Source organism: Zosterops lateralis (genome assembly GCF_965231275.1).
Source record: "Zosterops lateralis genome assembly, chromosome: 1".
Lineage (NCBI taxonomy): Eukaryota > Metazoa > Chordata > Aves > Passeriformes > Zosteropidae > Zosterops > Zosterops lateralis.
Window position 1 is genome coordinate 35,305,967 of NC_139762.1, and position 17,336 is coordinate 35,323,302.

At 38.9% G+C, this 17,336-nt stretch overlaps 1 protein-coding gene across 3 annotated transcripts in view; it reads left to right on the forward strand.

Moving 5' to 3' along the window:
* Window positions 1-6,379: 6,379 nt before the first annotated feature.
* Window positions 6,380-17,336, forward strand: part of TAX1BP1 (Tax1 binding protein 1) — a 55,184-nt gene continuing 44,227 nt past the window's right edge. For all 3 annotated transcript variants that reach the window (XM_083855343.1, XM_083855345.1, XM_083855344.1), the window contains exons 1-2: window positions 6,380-6,476; window positions 9,263-9,445. In XM_083855343.1, coding sequence (XP_083711469.1) covers window positions 9,269-9,445 — 177 coding nt within the window. In that variant the 5' untranslated portion in view covers window positions 6,380-6,476; window positions 9,263-9,268. The remainder of the gene's footprint in view (window positions 6,477-9,262; window positions 9,446-17,336) is intronic.

Below are 17,336 nucleotides of genomic sequence, written 5' to 3' on the forward strand. Positions count from 1 at the left end.
AATTTAAGAACTCATAATCTAAGAGTTTCAGAACTCAAGCAGTAGGAGAAGGAGAGACTCAAGATCTGTTGACCAAGAAGTTTTCTGTACAAAAAGCTACACCAGAGCTTTAGACCCATCTCCAAGCTGAATGAGGGGCTATGGGGAAAGCAGCATGAGTTGAATTCTGTGTGGAGACCCAGGCCAGGTACAGCCTCTCACAAGTGCACTGCATTGTAGCATCGCGTGTCCATCGTGTCCAGGGAGATACAGGAGCCGCCAAGGAGACACACGAGACAAGTCTCTGTTTTGTTAAGCACAAGAGTCCATTTTATTTCCACACCCTCCGCCCCGAGCCAGGCAGGCAGGAGAGGGTGAGAGAGCCAAGGGTGAGAGATAGAACCCCACCCCTGTCTCCTCTTAGGTAGAGGGTCTGGGGGCAAGGCAAAGGGCAGGTAGGGTCATTGACCTGAACCCAATGGAGACACACCGAGGGGGAAGGAATCACAAGGCCAAGGTCATTGAGTGGGGGCAGAACCGACCAAACCATTGTGTACAGAGCACACTGGAAATATTCTCTCAGGCAGGAGGGGTAGCTGGGGTCTGTCTTGCCAAGGCCAGACCCTGGGTATTACATTGAGTGGACTGAAGGGACTCCACACTGCATGACCCAATAGATCATTTTCTTGGTGCCAGGTTAAGGCTGACAAAGAATTCCTGCATCACTCAGGTGGTACCGGTCTCGGTCTTGGCAGGGAACTGTGAAGCTGCACCAAGACCCCCAGTTTGAACACAGCTGCTCAGGGAAACCAAAGAGCAAGACAAACCAGTATAATGGTGGAGACACAAGTGCCTGAGCCAGGCTAGAGGAGCTGGAGGAAGCATTACTGTGAGGACACAGATATCTTTAGATCCTTTCAGAAAAACATATACCATTATGAGAAAATAGGAAAGCTGCCAAGCTTCATGCAGATAAGAGTATACAGACACTTCTGTGGCAGCCAGGGCTGGAGGGGGACCCAGAAGGAGATACAAGAAGCATGCTGTAGGCTGCTGTGGAAAGTGCCTTTCTACTTGCAGTCCCTCAGAGTTAAGTGCTGTGCTCTGAGGTACACGAACTTTTAAATCTCATTGCTTGTTTGTTTCCTGCCACATGCAGTTTTCCTGCCTCTGAAAACAAAATGTTGGTCATTTGGGAGCTTCCTATTACTTTCAGATAGAAAAGATAAAAGCCTGAGAGAAACAGTAAATCTACTAAAGCATACCAAACAAAGGTATTTACCTGTTCTATATCTGCTAAGATTTCAGTGACACCTACTCAGTGGTCATTTACACGCCATTCTGTGTATGCCAGTAAGAGGTATGCTGGAGGGAAAAAAACCCTTGCAAACATCATAAATAAGAAATGAAACACTCCCTCAGACCTGGGTCTCCAGTGCACATATATTAATTACACACCAGAGGGTAAAACCTCAGTATGTGTAAGCATTTAATTCATTATTTGCATTTATTAAAAACATTCCTTTTCACTTTAACAATACAGTCACCCAACAGTGAAGTAACAGCAATTCAAATGTAGTCATTTACAGACGTGCGGTTTCTTGTGCCCATTGTGCAGTGCAGTGCTGCCAAGTCTCACACCTTAGAAGTAAGCTCCTGCTCTCTCCTCTGTCACACACATACATGCACACACATACAAAATTTACATGTCTGCTCTCACCTATACTCTTTTGGGAAAACCCACAAATTTCATCAATCTCACTCTACAGATTTAAAAGCCCTGGCAGCTTTTGAATAGCTTTTCTTCATCAGCTGCAATTAAGTGTTGGAAAAGAAATCCAAAATACACAGAGAGAAACTTTCTCCTTAATAGGAAATGTTAGCAATAGTATGGGATTTCTAATATGTTCCGAAGTTTTGCCACACCATCTTACTGGAAGGCTAAAACTGCATGCCCTGTGATTAGGTTCCCTTAAATGCTGAGCAATTCAGTGTTGTCAGCCATAACATAAAACATTATTTATAACTATTTAACCGTTTTAAGAGTATAGTTAATAGCTTTCTGTAACATGATCTTAAAGAAGTTGATTAAGTGTGTTTTACAACATGACCAGAAAGAGCTTCCGATTAGTGACATCTATATATATATTTTACATCTCACATGGCCCATACTTTAAAACTTGGGAGTGTTGAAATAGGAGTCAAACCAAAATGAAATCACATTACTAGAACTGAAGCATTTCCTTACCACACTTCATCAATATCATCATGTCATGCCAATAGATTGAATATCCACAACATCAAGTACCTGCCTCTGGTAATAAAACCTAGAAATACGTAATTTTTCTGTCACTCACACAAAGCAAAGATGAGTTTCAGAGGGGAGGAATTCAGGGATGGTTCAAAAACTCATCATGGGTTTGGTCTAGACTACAGTAATACAGAAAGTATATAAATGAAAAAAAAATGTTAGGCTCTGGATCTGAATAAATGTTCACATATATCCAAGGTTAAACAGATGTGACAGGGATCCATTTTTAATTTCAAGGCTCTAAATTACTGAAGGAGCTCATATGTTGAAGAGGATAGTGCAGTTATAAAAACAATGTTTTGCAAACACCCAAGGCTCTGTTCCCTGGGAGTCTATAATTACTCCCCGCTTCCTTTGATAGTTCCGGTTAAATGCATGCTTTTATTCTTCATTATTACAGTTTTTATTCCTCATTCATCTCATGCCTGAGGAGAGACTAGTATCATCCTGGCAAAGTCTCAATATAATTACAAATAGGGAAATTTTTGCATCTCAAACTAAATTTCAAACTTCTTTGGAATCTAATAATGTTCAAATCCAGTTACTGAATTCACACACACTTTTTACTTTATTTAATATTTCTATTGCAACCACAACTGCAATTTGCCATTGTATATTTGTCCTCATATTTATGCACTTCAGAAATAAAGACCCTTAAAAAAGGGTTCTGCCAGCTTTTTATTTCCAAGTCGATACCCTGGTGAAATGTATTTGACATATATTCCTTAGAGATTGTGCATATTGACACAAAATGAGAGAGAAGAGGAATTATTTTCAGCCTGTAGAAGAGAAGGCTTCAGGACCTATTGCTATCTACAACCATCTAAGCAGAGGGTGTAGAACAGATGAAACAGAATTCTCTTCAGAGGTGCACAGTGAAAGAACAAGAGGCAAGAGACAAAACTGCAACATGGCAAATTCCAATCTGATAGAAAGAAACTTTTTAATAATAAGTGATTTCAATCACTGAAAGAGGTTCTTTAGGTGACAGTGGAATGTCTCCACCCATGGAGACATTTGAAATGTGACTGGGCAAGGCCCGGAGCAAGGGGCTCCTCTGAGCTGCTCTGGACATCCCTTCAAACAAACATGGTTTGGATTTGATTATATGGTTTTGATCATATACCTATACATACACATACAGATATACATATATATATAGAGAGAGAGAGTATCATTAAAAAGATACTTGACATTCATAGTTTCTTTTTCTTTTAAATATGCACAAATACTGGCTAAACATTGATACTACATGTTTAAAGTACACTCTGGTACACATGAAAATTGTATCTTACCATATTTTACCACCTGTGCTAAAATACTGGCTTGAACAAAACTAGTCTCCTGTTACTGAAATCAGTGGAGTTGGAAAGCTGAAAATGAAGTCAGAAGGAGATGGGATTATTGTCACCATACCTGTAATAAGCTTTTCTGATTGAATTAGTATGTTCGTGTTAAGAGAATCTCAAGAATAAAGTTTTGTTAGAAATGCTGATTTCAAACTTTTTTTTTTTTAATATTTTGCAGAGAATGTAAGTAAGGATAGAAAAATACATTTTGTGGGGTTTTTTTTCTTTTTTTTTTCTTTTTTTTTTTTTTCTGCTCAAGAGGAAGTTTTCTAAGAGATTTATATCATATGGATGAATTTCAGGAAATAGTATCTGTCTAACAAATTCAGACTTATCACGGCACTCAACCATTAATTCTCAGCCAAGTGCAACTATCACCAATCCCAGTCACATTTTTCTTGATTCAGATCTTCGTACAAGGATATTGATTGTTGATTCTGGGATCACTGTGGACCACTTGTCCATTTTGATCAAGTACTTAACAGTTCTTGACAGGGCAATAACAAAATTAGAAAAGGCTCTGCAGCATCTTTCTGTAAAATATCTAAAAATTCTAGAGGGATAGGATTGGCATCTAAACCTAGGATGCAAAAGCATACATGAGAACACATAAAACTACATGTTTATTTTAGTCAGAAATACTTTTGTATTATATATGCATTATAACAACCATTATGGGGTTAAGATAGCAAGTTTAAAAGTTTAAAAATAAATTTTCCTGAAAATTGTGGATATAAGTACAAAAAAAGACAAGATTATTCTTGATTTATTTGTCCTAATATTTACACTGTTCATGTGAATGCCACCATGTGTAGCTTTTTTCCCTCTTCCATATGTATTAAGCAATAGAAATAATAACTGAATACTGAATTATGAGTAAACCATAACTACCTTTATTGACTGAATGAACATTTATTAAGTGAACATGGAAATATCTCAAGTTTCTTTAAAAACTCAGAACTGGGGAGAAGTATTTTTTAAAAAATTAGGAAACAGACGTTGTTTGTTTGTTTGTTTGTTTTCCCAGGCATTTACTTGTAAAAATTTTGTTAGCTGCAAAATAAAATCTTTATTTCAAATTCCCTATCATACTCCCATAAACCTGCATTATAATGGCTTTAAATGAAAGCAAAACTACTTAGCCTCACCAAGGTTGATATTCCCCAGCCAGTGACTAAACCCTGAGTTCTTCCTAAGTTCCAGCCCACATGAGAACAGTGTCTTGTGACTCTTAGACAGCCCTTTATCACATCACAGAGAACAGAGAGCAGCAAGGAGAAGAAATGGAAGATTGAGATAAGAAGAAATAGCTTTTCCTACCTCATTACAAATATTTATTGCTGAACAAGATACTGGCTTCCTTTTCCACTACAAAAGTTCGTCTGGTCTTAGAGGAGTGATTGCTCTACATACACTTCTTTTGTCTCCTAAAATGATCAGTTAGCACTAGCAGGGAATTTACTGCTTTCTAGGGAAACACAGAATGTATGGATGACATAAGAGATTATTCATTGTGACTACAAATCAAAGGATAATTTAGTTACCTCTGGCACACCTTAAGACATAAGACTGTTTTCAGAAACAAAAACGTCAAGTACAATGAATAACCATAATTACTTAAAGACAGTTTCTGTGCTCCAGCTTAGTTTAATTTCTGTTAGGACTGATCATGAAAAAACAGGTGAACTTGTCAGAAACCTAACTCAGTCATTCTAATGATTAATCATATTATTTATAATAACACTATGCCTCTCCTAACCTGTTTGTTTAAAATACACATGAAAACACGTAAGAAATGCTACGTAGCAGCAAAGAATTTAAGATGATCTTGAAGACAGTGGCAACCAACTGTGGGTGCACTGAGACAAATCCTGCACACCAGTGATGGGTACTCATCACTGCTTGTTTTTACTCAGCACCCTGACTCTGGTCACTGCTCCATGAGCTGCTTTGGGATGAAAATTGAGTGGAGTTTGCGTAACAGCTCCCAGCATAGTCAGAAAAGCCTCAATGCCCGAACCATTTAAATCTAGATTGTTTTAAAACTATCAGATATGATAAAAGTATTAATCGTGTATAAACTTGTGGCAGCTAAAGTGGTTAAGGTGGTGGAGTCACAAGCCCCTAGAGGTGTTCAATAAACGATGTGGCATTTAGTGCCACGGTCTAGGTAACGAGGTGGTGACTGGTCAAAGGTTGGACTCAATGAACTCAGAGGTTTTTTCTAAATGACTCTGTGTTTCCGTGGTTCCCTGAAGCGGCGTTGCGTGTGATGTAACGCCCTTTCCTGGAGACCCGCCAAGGTACCAGGCAGAACCCTGTGTAAGCCTTTTACACTCGCTCTTATCTCACCCCTCCGCGCCCTCCTCAGACCAGGGAAGGCCAGCAAAGGCTGGCAGATTAACGGTGACCAGCAGGGTGACGGCACGCCTGTGTCCTGACGTGGGACGGAAGAGATGATTAATTAGGGGTAAGTGGGTCTGACAGAGCTGATGTTGTAATCACGGAGATGACGGGAGGAACCGTGGGAGCGCTGTACAGAGGTGACAGCAGCCCGGCCGGGCACACGCCTGGTACAGCGCCGTGCCCGCAGCCCCGAGCCCACCAAGGCCCGTGTAAGGGGGGCACACACCGTACCCACAGCCCTGAGCCCCACCAAGGCCCGTGTAAGGCGGACACCGCCGGGGACTCTCCGCGCCCCAACCGGATCCGTGCCGGGGCCCGCCCCGTGCGGGCGGGGCCGGGCTGGAAGTGACGCGAGCGGACGGGCGGAGCTGCGCGGCGGTGGTGGCCCAGGCCCCATGTTGATGTCCCGGGCGCCCTCCGCGTCTGCCTAGGTAAGAGGTGTCCCCGGCCGGTTGGGGGGACCGGGCAGGGCTGACACGCTCCTTTCCGCCGGCGTCCGGCCGCTTCTGGGCCAGGCCGGGGCGAGCGGGCCGTGCGGCTGCGGTTCTGCGCCACCGGCCCCCGGCAGCTGTTCGGGCCGGCCCCGCTCGGCGGGGGAGCGGCGGGGCTGGGCTGCGGGGGCCGACGGGGCTCCCCGGCCCGCGGAGGAAGGGGGAGGCCCGGAGCCAAGGTGACCGCGGCGGGCAGGTGGCGGGGAAGGGGCGGGGGGCGGCGCGGGTGGGGGCCGGCGGTGTCGGGGACCCGGGACCGCAGCTGGAGGACTTCAGGAGGAGCTGACCGGGGTGGTGCGGCTCGTCCCGCTTTCGTTTTTCCTGCCTGACGAGCTTTTCCTCCTTTTCGCCGTCCCTTCCGCTGCGCAAAGCCAAACGCGTCGTTTGGGCTTCCCGTGGGAAGCGCTTGTCATGTCAGTAATGAAGGCTGTGCGCAGCTCTCCCTCCTCCTCTCCCGTTTCCCAGCCGGTAGCTGTGAGTTAGGCAAGTACCCAGCATCCCCGTAACTATCCTTAAACTGTAAGTAGATCTGAGCATCACCTAAGCCCCGGGGATTTTCCTCCTAGGCAACAGTAATCCCAGCTGATTGTGCTGGTCTGCACAAGTTAGATTTGTGAACAGTTCTGCTTTGGGGTTGGAAACCAGTTCTACCTTTACTGGTTCTGCTAGGGTTAGTTTTCAGCTGTGGCAGCTGACCACCAGTGAGCAGAAATGGATATTTTTTTTCCTTTTGGTTGGTGTTGGTGCCTTTTTTTTAATACAGTTACTGAAAAAAATGCATTTGGCTTTGTTATTAATGCTGTGTTTTCTCTTTTTGTACTTATTCTTGCTAATGAAAGTTAAACACACTATTTCATGTCAATGTTATTTGGCTAATTTACTAAATTACTGAAAAATGAATTAATTTGTTGCAATTGAAAATAACTAAGGTTATTATTTTTCTTTTAGAACTGTAGAAATTGGTGATGCATACCATTTATAGTTCAGAGTGAAACTGAGAGATGCCTTGAATGCAATCCTCTGTTTTGAGATGTGTGGGAGTTTTCAGGATTTTACTGTGCTGTAACATTTCTTGTTCTGGACTCTGAAGCTACATAACTGATAGGATTTATTCTGTACCCTGTTTTCTCTAGAAAACTGTGTTTTGATCTTTACTCAGTTTCTTGCTTGTGAAAGATCTTCTTTTTCTTTTATATCTAATAATCAATTACAAGCTTGCTGTTTTGTCTTGTAACCTGTGTTGGTTAGTGTACAAGACTGTTTTTCATTTAACATCTGATACATTAAAATGATGTCATGGCTGCCTGTATGCGCTTCACGTGCTGCTCTAAATTGAGCGGTAATAAGCTTAAAATATTGATGGCTTAAAACTTAAAAAAACCCCTCTGCATTTATCTTTTCCTTGTTTTGGATGATGGATATTTGTTTATTTCAGAGAGCATTTTGTTTCAGAAAGCACAAGGTCTTTGCTACTTTTTTTTAAACTGGTGATATTTTAAAAGGCTCTAGGAGGTACATGAACAGCTTTTCATATTTGAACTGCTTGATTCTTGGGGTGGCCTGTCTCCTTTTGGTTTTGGTTTTCACATGTGTCTTCAATAGAAGTAATGTATTATGTCACACACTTGGCAGTTACCTCTTTCAAGGTGTGAATGTGCTTGGTAGGTATAAAATTACTTTCAACAGCAATTGCAAGAAAAGGATAGCTCATCTTTCCAGAAATGTCAGATACTTAAGGCCCTAATCCTCCTAATATCAAATGTTTGATATCAAATCGAAACATTGTGATTGTACAGTAGAATCAGACACTTGAAACTTCTTAGTTGCAAATGTTCTATTTTTGGCAGATATTGCCAAATTTGAGGAAGAGATGTTCTTATTCTGCTCTTGGAGCATCTTGTGTTACTGTAGTTTGCAGCATTGTGTATCCTGAATGAGGTGGTGAATGGAAAGCACGATTAAAAGCTTTTGCAGTCCAACTGATTAGTGCTAATCCGTCCAACTGCATGCATACCTCAATGTTCCTGCTATCAATGCAGGCCATTGTTTATGGTAATGAAGCTAAACACTAAGTATGTGTTACAGTGAGAATAGTAAAAGATGCCCACAGACTGCTAAATGGGGGCAGGAAAACTCTTGAAGAAGAAGGAGGGAAAAAAGCCAGCCCAAACAAAACCCTCCTGTTTACATAAGCTTTCTTATTAAAAAAAAAAAAAAAAAAAGTCTTAAAATAGAACTTTGATACTTTTACTGAGAGAGGAGGAAAACCTTCATGTGTAAAAATGCTGTGAAAAGCACTGAGCACTACAGATATGAGAAAAATTTAAAGCAGGGAAACTACTGAACTTTTGTTTCTCCCTCTCGAGCATGTCTAGAACCATTAAGAATTTTTCATTAAGTTAGAACCCTGCTTTGTTTTCACACCACTGCTTTTATTTTCCACTTTCTGACACTGAGATATAATACTGGGGGCATTACTAAGCAACGCTTTCTCTTCATCTTGATGTCATTGCTGAAATGACTGCTCTATTTATTCTGAGAGGTGGTTGTTCTAGAGAGATGCTGAGGCAGTGCACTTTGGTGAAGTTAGTCTGAAGCTCTCTGTTTTCAGAACAGGGGAACTAATTGTTAGTTTTTTCTGTCATGTATTTCAACTAGATTAATTTTTGTAACTTAACTAGTTTTTCCACTGTGTTCGAGTAACAACTTCTACGATTTTCTTACAGATAATCATGTCATCCTTTCAAGAAGTTCCATCTTCAGCTAGCACTTTGCAGACCTCAAATTTTGCACATGTGATTTTTCAAAATGTCGCGAAAAGTTACCTTCCAAACACACATCTTGAATGTCACTACACTCTAACCCAATTTATCCATCCTCATCAGAAAGACTGGGTTGGTATTTTCAAGGTAAGTTTTGCTTGTTCTATTGCTATTTTTCAGATGTTTGCTTGCTCTCTTGCAAGTTAAAAAAGTAAATCTCAACAACAGTAAACTTTAAGTTGAACATCACTGAAGTGATGTGTTGGTTCCTGCTGTTAGAGTGTCAGTAGTGTAACAAAGACCAAACTGGAGACCAAAACTAGAGGAGCAAGTCCAGGTGGAAGTCTGCTGGAGTAAAGAGAAGGTTTAATGTGTGCAGAATTAAATGGAAATGATTTGAGAAGAGATATATGGCTATAGAGTGACATTGTGAAGAGGTCTGAGTGAAGAATGTGATACTGTGTGTGAAATGTGTTTGCAGAGGATGAAAACTAAGCTGGAGATAATTTGACCCACATCCCTGACTAATTTTTAATGCTAGACCAGGCTGAACAGTATAGGTCACTAAAATTATTCAAAACAGATCCTTGGAAAAAAGATATTTGGAGATACTGTCAAAGGTTAGTAAAGCTTTATTTATGGGATTAAAAATTGATTAATTCTTATATCTACTTCTGTTTAAGACCTTAAAGATTTGCGTGTCTTTGCCAGTATAGCTCTTAATAGATGATGCTTAAATTCCTTATTTCAATTTTCTTTAATAGAAATTTTGATTCAGACTGTAATGAAGTGATGTTTTGGCAGTGGGAAGGGGAGAAGAGTGACAGACTAATTTGTTATTGGAGCACTTTGCCTGTAGAACTCAGTTCACTGTTTGAGAATGTAAATGATCGACTTCGTTGTAATCCGCAGATTGTGAGTCCTTATTCAAGCTAAATTACTCCTCTGCAATGTAGAAATACTGTGCTCTGTAACAAAGCAGAAGTTTTTTTAATGCAATGTGCAGTGACTGTGCAATCACTAAATTGTGCCAGGGAGGTGTTAGCTTATAAACAGGCAGATTTCTCTTGTAAGAGGTTTCTAAAAATAAGTGTGTATGTGCCTTATTTGCAAAGTTTTGACAAATGATGTAACTGAGAAAACACATGAATATTTAGTTAATGGTATTTGTGAAATGTAAAAAAACTGTCTTTATCAAAACTTTATAGGCTGTTTTGTTTATATTGCGTGTAAGCATTTCAAAATTACTGAAATCTGAATCTAATGGCTTTGTCTGTTCACCTAAGTGAGGGAGGCAATCAGACAGGACTCTAGAATTACTAATTAGGTAAAAGAAAAGCAAAGTTTGGAAACAGTTTTTCAGCAATTACACAAAGTTCTGTGTACAATGTACAGGTATCTGATTTCATCTTGAGTGTGATGATAGATTTCATAAATATTGACATTATTCTACTTTATTTTACTCTAACAGAGGCAGGTAATACTTTGGCAGTCATTTGAGGAACATGTTGAGCTGGCATAAGGCAGTGCTCCTGTTCAAATAAACATCTTTTATGCAGGATGGCTTGTTTCTTGTGCTTCCTCTTTATGTGAAATGAGATCTTGTGTGGTGAATCAAATCAGGGAATTGATTGAGGTTAAGACCGGTGTTTTGTGACTAGATTTTTAAAATGGAATTCCCCAGCTGAATTTCCAGTTTGCCTGGTTCTCATTAGTAGAAGGGTAGGAAGCATTGCAAGATGGGAAAAGAATAAAAATGGGGTTTTTTAGTGGTTATATCAGCTTATACTAAGTGCTATGAATATACTTAGTTTAGTTACTGTACACTGAGTTAAATGGGGCCAGCTGTATCTGTCTTCAAATATGTATGTGTAATGTTTGCAGTAAAATAAACTACGAAAACATAATCTTGGAATAGATAATAGAAGTTGTACTATACTGTGATCAGAATGTAAAAATGAGTGACTTCTAGAGATTTGATTGTTCATGAACAAATAACAAAGCACCTGGAGGTGACTTGAAACTTGATCAAAGCAGGAGGTGTTTTATCATTTATTTCACTGAAACTTATATGAAGGATACAATGCATGGTTAGTAAAGTGAGCCCGTGATTGAAAAAAAAAAAAGGACAAAAGCAAACCTTGACTAATTATGGGAACAATAATTAATGATCTTCAGTATTGCCTAGTAGGCAATGAAAGTGAGGTTTCCGTGGGAGAACTCAGTCTTGATTCACAGACTGTTCATATAGAGGGAATAAAATTCACATTGTCTTTTTGAAGTGCATAAGTTGCTTAGAAAACAAATCTGTTCAAGCTGGTGTCATTTAACCTTTGTCTGGAATTGCACAGAAGAAACTAATGTTGTAATAGTGAATAGTGGACAGAGGAAAAAGGCATCTAGTTAAAAAAAAAATCAAAAAACCTCAACAAAAAACCCCAGCAAACAGTGCAATTTTAAATTGGTGTAGAAAATAAGTATGAAGTAAGATTCTTCCTGCACTCTGTGAACATTGTTGGTTTTGGTTCTAATGTTGGTTTTTGTTGAGTTTTAGAGGTCAGTGGCTTCAGCAGTATTCTGTCTTGTTTGCTCTACTGGCTAGATAAGATTTTTTTTTTAATGAACTGAAAAAAATCTTAGGTAAAAAATTAGGTACCTTTTTAAGTGAATGTTTTTTATTTAAGATCCAAGTGCATTTCTTCAGCAACAATGATGTCTTGAGTAAATATTGGTTATATATAGCCTTATATTATTGCTTTTGTTTTGCTTGTCCAGCTGTTAGTGCAACTGCACAGTGAAATGGATCAGTGGGATGATCTGCTAGAAAAATACAGCCTCTCCTCCCCCAGCTTTTGTCATATTATTTCATAACTGGTTTGGTTCTTCAGTTTGATCATGGTGTGGTGCAATGAGCAGCTGTGCTGGTGTCACTGTGATGGAAATGGGGGGACTGAGAATGTGTGTGTGGGAAGGACTATGCCTGCTTTTTTGGCATGGCTGTTTAATATGGAATGACAATTGAAACTTTTTTTCAAACTTCCTTAGAGTTCTCTTCCTAATAGCAGCTTACTTGAAGTTGTAAAAATTAAGACTCTACCAACTTCTCTGCATCTGCTGTAGGTGAAATGTGATTTTTTTTTTGTTCCCAGTGTAAGTTGCTAAGCCTCTTTATGGTGGCAGTAACAGGTTTAAAACTGTTCCTGGGCAAGTAATTTTGTATTGTTTAGAAAAACGAAGACCCAGTGTTCATAAACTGAAAGAGTAACATTGCATATAGGAGAATTATTTCCGATATACCAGGTTTTTTACAACCTAGAGGTGTCTAAATGCATACGCTTATTCTAGGATTGGACGTCTGGCAGAAACTGGGAGATGTAGGAAGTACAATAATGAAGATATTATCCTTTAGAGCAAAAGTTCTGCATATGCATTTTTTATTGGTTTTGTGTTTCTTTTTCCTACTTGTTCCATACAGGAGAAGAGTCAAACACAGGTTTTGACTCAGTCTTCAAATCTGTTGTCTGCCATTGCTGCTATGTGTTTTTTTGCTTATATGGTATTCTGAAGAGTCATCTGTAATCAAGTGCTAATAAGTCTTGATCAGTTATATCCTTGTGTGTTACCAAGAAAAAACGGGCATTTTTTCAGACAAGGCATTTTTTCAGCTTTCCCTCTACTGAGGGTTTCTGTGCAGCATAACCTGATGGTTCCTAGCATGGAGTCAAAGGTGAGAAGACTTAACATCCTTGATTGATTTTGTAGGAGGTCTGTACTCCTAGAGTGATCCAAGACCTCTTTATTTGATTCTGCTCATCTCTGGTTAATCAGAATCTGGAGAGGCCTTTAATATGACCCAAATCTAACCCTTTGAAATGAGGAAAAATAACAAATGTGTGCACTACATCTGGCTGCAAAATTGTCCTGGCTGTAGGTAGTCCTAATTTCCGGCTAGAGAAGTCTACATCTTATGACTATAAAATAAAATAATCATATGGCTGAGTGATATTTTTTGCATTATTAATACATAATGTCCAGATTTGCAGAAGTGTTTGAAAAACCTGCTTAGTTTCTAGGAAGCAGCGCCTACTTCTTTGTCTGGAGACATATGTCTGCAAATAGGGGCTGTCAGATGTTCAATATACAAGAGGGGCAGGTTTACTGTACATCTCAAAGACACAAAGTAGGGCTCTTATGGGCATTATAAAGATACTGAATCAAGAGAGTAGTGTTAAAGGTGTAGTGTTTGTGGGGTATATCATAATACTTTGTGCATTTCTGAAGGTATAATTCAGCTGAGACAAGCATGCTGGAATGACCTGCAATATAAGCATGTAATCAGTCTTATATATGTTAAGCCACTGACTTTGGCCTTGCTGTGTCATTAATTAACTATTCCATCAAAACTTTTCTCCTCAGTTCTGGTTGATACATTTTTCTGAGTAATCTATATTACCATTCTTCTAAGATATTGACAAGTTATAGACGTGCTTTGATATTGACTGTCTCTGGGTACCCCTAGAGAAGAAAAGGAAATACTTCCTTTCTTAATTTCCATATTTTTAATATCCACACCTTAAAAATGGTGAGCTGATGTTCTGGTAACCTAACATACGGAACAACTGAATAACCAGAATTGGGAAGATCTTAGTAACATATTTGGACACAAAAAGTACGTCTTGCTCAGAGTACTCAGTGTTTACAAGACCACATCTGAGCTACTGTTTGTGCATCAGTGCAGTCCCTGTGTTTGCATGCAACTTAATTTCTGTATTTTCAATGGCCTTATTTATAGAAAATGTCAGAATTGAATTACCTATGGTCTTTGTAACACAGTCTAACACTGTATTTGATACAGACGCAACTTGTTTGCATTTTTTCAAGGCAGTATAGCTATATCTTTGTATAGTACTCTGGGTTATTTTGTCTCCTTTGGACTGCAAATAATAATACAGCTTGTGTGAGTCATTTCAATATCCTGATTTTGTTGTAGATTGATAACTTAAACGACAATTACTTCCACATATACAGATTACATTCTGAAGTACAACAAACATCTGGATGTATTATTTGCCACATGCATATAGAAATACCATTTTTCTGGCATGGAATCATCACTTCACAGCTGGCCATAATAGACACAGGAATGTGCAGTGCACAGTATGTCCTGTTGTTAAAATAGCTGGGAAAAGAACTATTGGAATTCAGAATGTTTTTGAGAATCGCTGTATCTGTGAATTAGAGGGATTCTGTTGGTTTCTGGTTTACTTTCTTCGGAAAGACAAGTAAAGAGTGCTTGGCTTAAAAAAAGAAAGCCCGTGGCAACCTTACTTGTTTTTTCTAGATGAGATGAAGAAAAGGATAATCTGGGTTTATGTGATTGTTACCTTTGTCGAGAAATTTTAACTTTTTTTTCCAAGTGTCATTAATTTTCTAAAACCATTTGGTGCGGTAGTTTGTAGAATTGGCATAACAAAGTAGTCAGTAGCTGATAACAATTTAAAATAAAATACTGTGCTAATTGATAGTTCTCATGAGATATAGTAGCAAGGGAATAGTTCATTTAAACCCCACCTGCACTTTTAAAATACATTTTCATGCTTATTTTCTAAAGTATACAGTAGCTTTGTTACTCTTTGATCTGTCATACATTTCTTTGGACAGTAATTTATATAGGTAACAAGTTTACTTTTAGAGAATTCATAGTTTCCATATTTATTTTGATTTATATCTAATAGAGGAAGTTGATCCTATGGCCTAGGCACTCTATCAATGTCATTTTGGCACATTCCTCTGAACTATGAGGTAGAAATAGAACCAATAAGAGATGATCATAAGTTAAGATCCTGATAGTAACTTGATATTGCAACAAATACCATATGTTTGCAATAGTCCAAATTAATGTACGTGTTTGTAACATTCAGCAGAAGTGGACTTTTTCAGGTCTGGGACTGAGAGAACATTTTGGGATTACAGCCTTCCATAAAGTATCTAGAGTACTTTGCGGCCATCTTCTACCCAAGAATATCTCAACCTTGGGGCTCCTGTTGTATAACCGATTTTAATCCCAATGGGAGTAGCAAGGTCATGTCTAAAGTGAAGGCTTAATCATCTTGGCTAAGTCAAAGTTGCATGTGCTATAAGGTGATCACAGACAGACTAAAACCCCCAAGGTTTGACTTTGCTTACTTATTTTGAAATGTCTATGCCTGAATGTTACTACCATGTACTTAATACTTAAATAAGTACTTTTCCTTATGTCCATGTTCTGACATTTTTTGAATAGTTTGACTCTTTCAGAACTGCTATCTAGATACCATTATTTGCTGATGATGCCTGTGTTCAAAATTACATTGCATCAGTGGCATCTCAGTATTAACAGTGTTAACTCTTGGTGATTTTGGTCTGTATGAACTCCACTGCACCCAGATGGTTTCATTTTCCTATCTGCTAGTTGTTTTAGAAGAACTTGGTGTTCGTAGCTGCCTGTTGTAGATTATGTGCTACAGTAGAACAGGCATTGCTGTTACTTTTGAGTTATGCTGCTTTAGTCATGGTTATACCTCAAACCAAGACTGCTTGGAGAAGTCTCTTCCTATGATACTGATCCCAAAAGTGTTTTGCTTTGACACCTGTGCTGTCTGTGGTTTGGGGCAAAGTGTCTCTTACCATGGAAAGGCTGCTGATTTTCTGCTGTCAGTAATAACTAAACTGTATAACATACATTCAGAACTTTATCTTCTGTCTGTAATTTTGTGTCTTTCAGAGGCAGCACATTGTCTTCTTGCAGTATTTAGTGTGCTTTTCCAAATTTCTTTCTCAGCTATTTAATTTACCTTTTAAATTAGAAAAGGGCGTAATTTTTACTCATAAATTTTGTGGTCAGGTTTTTTGTGTGATTTTTTTTTCAGTTGGATTGTAATTAGGTATCTACAGTAAAGCATGCTGATTATGCCTGAGTTGGTAAACAAGTGTTTAACGCAGCTAAACAAGTGTTTTCCTGGGTTTGCTTCTTTGGCTTGTTGATGTTGTATAGATGGGTCAGGCCCTGTTAATGTAGCAGAATGAACGCTGCTGTTCTTTCAGCTGTGTAACGGCTTTCTGAGGCCAGGGAACAAACCAAATGAGCCTCCCATGCTGATGGTCTTTCTTTAAGGCACTCTGTCTCCGGATTGAATTGATTGACTCTACCAAGCAATTATAAAAGGAAAGAAGTTTAACAAAATTTTATTTTCCATGTTCATCTGAAAGTCAAGAAATGAAAGCAAAGTTTGAAATAATTTTTACACTGAAAACACTGTGGAGTTGTACGTAGAGCTTTCACCTTAGAAAAGCTTAGATTCTGTGTAAGATGAGACAGATGAGAGTTAAAGAGATACAGTGAAATAAAATGTTTATTATTTTCCCTCAGGTAGATACTGTATAACTCATTATTGCTATACAGACAGGCACTCCCTATTTATGCTTCCTCCCCGCATTTATTTTTCTACTTGGCAAATTTTCTTCAGGCTGTTCTCTTGAAACATACTGGGTGAAAGGTAAATATGGGAAAGCTAATCTAACTGTGTGATGTGACATTGCATTGAGAAAGGAGCTTATATCTGTGGGGCAGCATAGAAGAAGAAAACTTTTGTAACCATTTGTTAGTAGAAGAAAAACCTGTCTAGTTGTGTATTATGGGACAGCTGAGTTGTTCCTACTGGCCCAGCCAAATTGTGAAGTACTTGGTGCTGGACTCTTTACCAGACTTCAGCATTTCCACTGTGACTACTGAGTTGGTTTATTTTAATTTAGGGCATCATAAACACTCTTCAATCATATAAGTCTGTTTTCTCAAAAGCAGGAGATAGGTATATCATGAGTGGATTACTCTGTAATGGCCTATTAAAGCTTTCCATTTTATGGAGGGAAAATTAAGTAAAGTGAGGTTTCAGTTAGACATTGTACATTATAACCTAATCTGGATATGACATTTTTTGTGGGATAAATGATCTGTAGTCATGTTTTGTTTTAAAAACATGGCTGAGAAGGTGAAAATAGG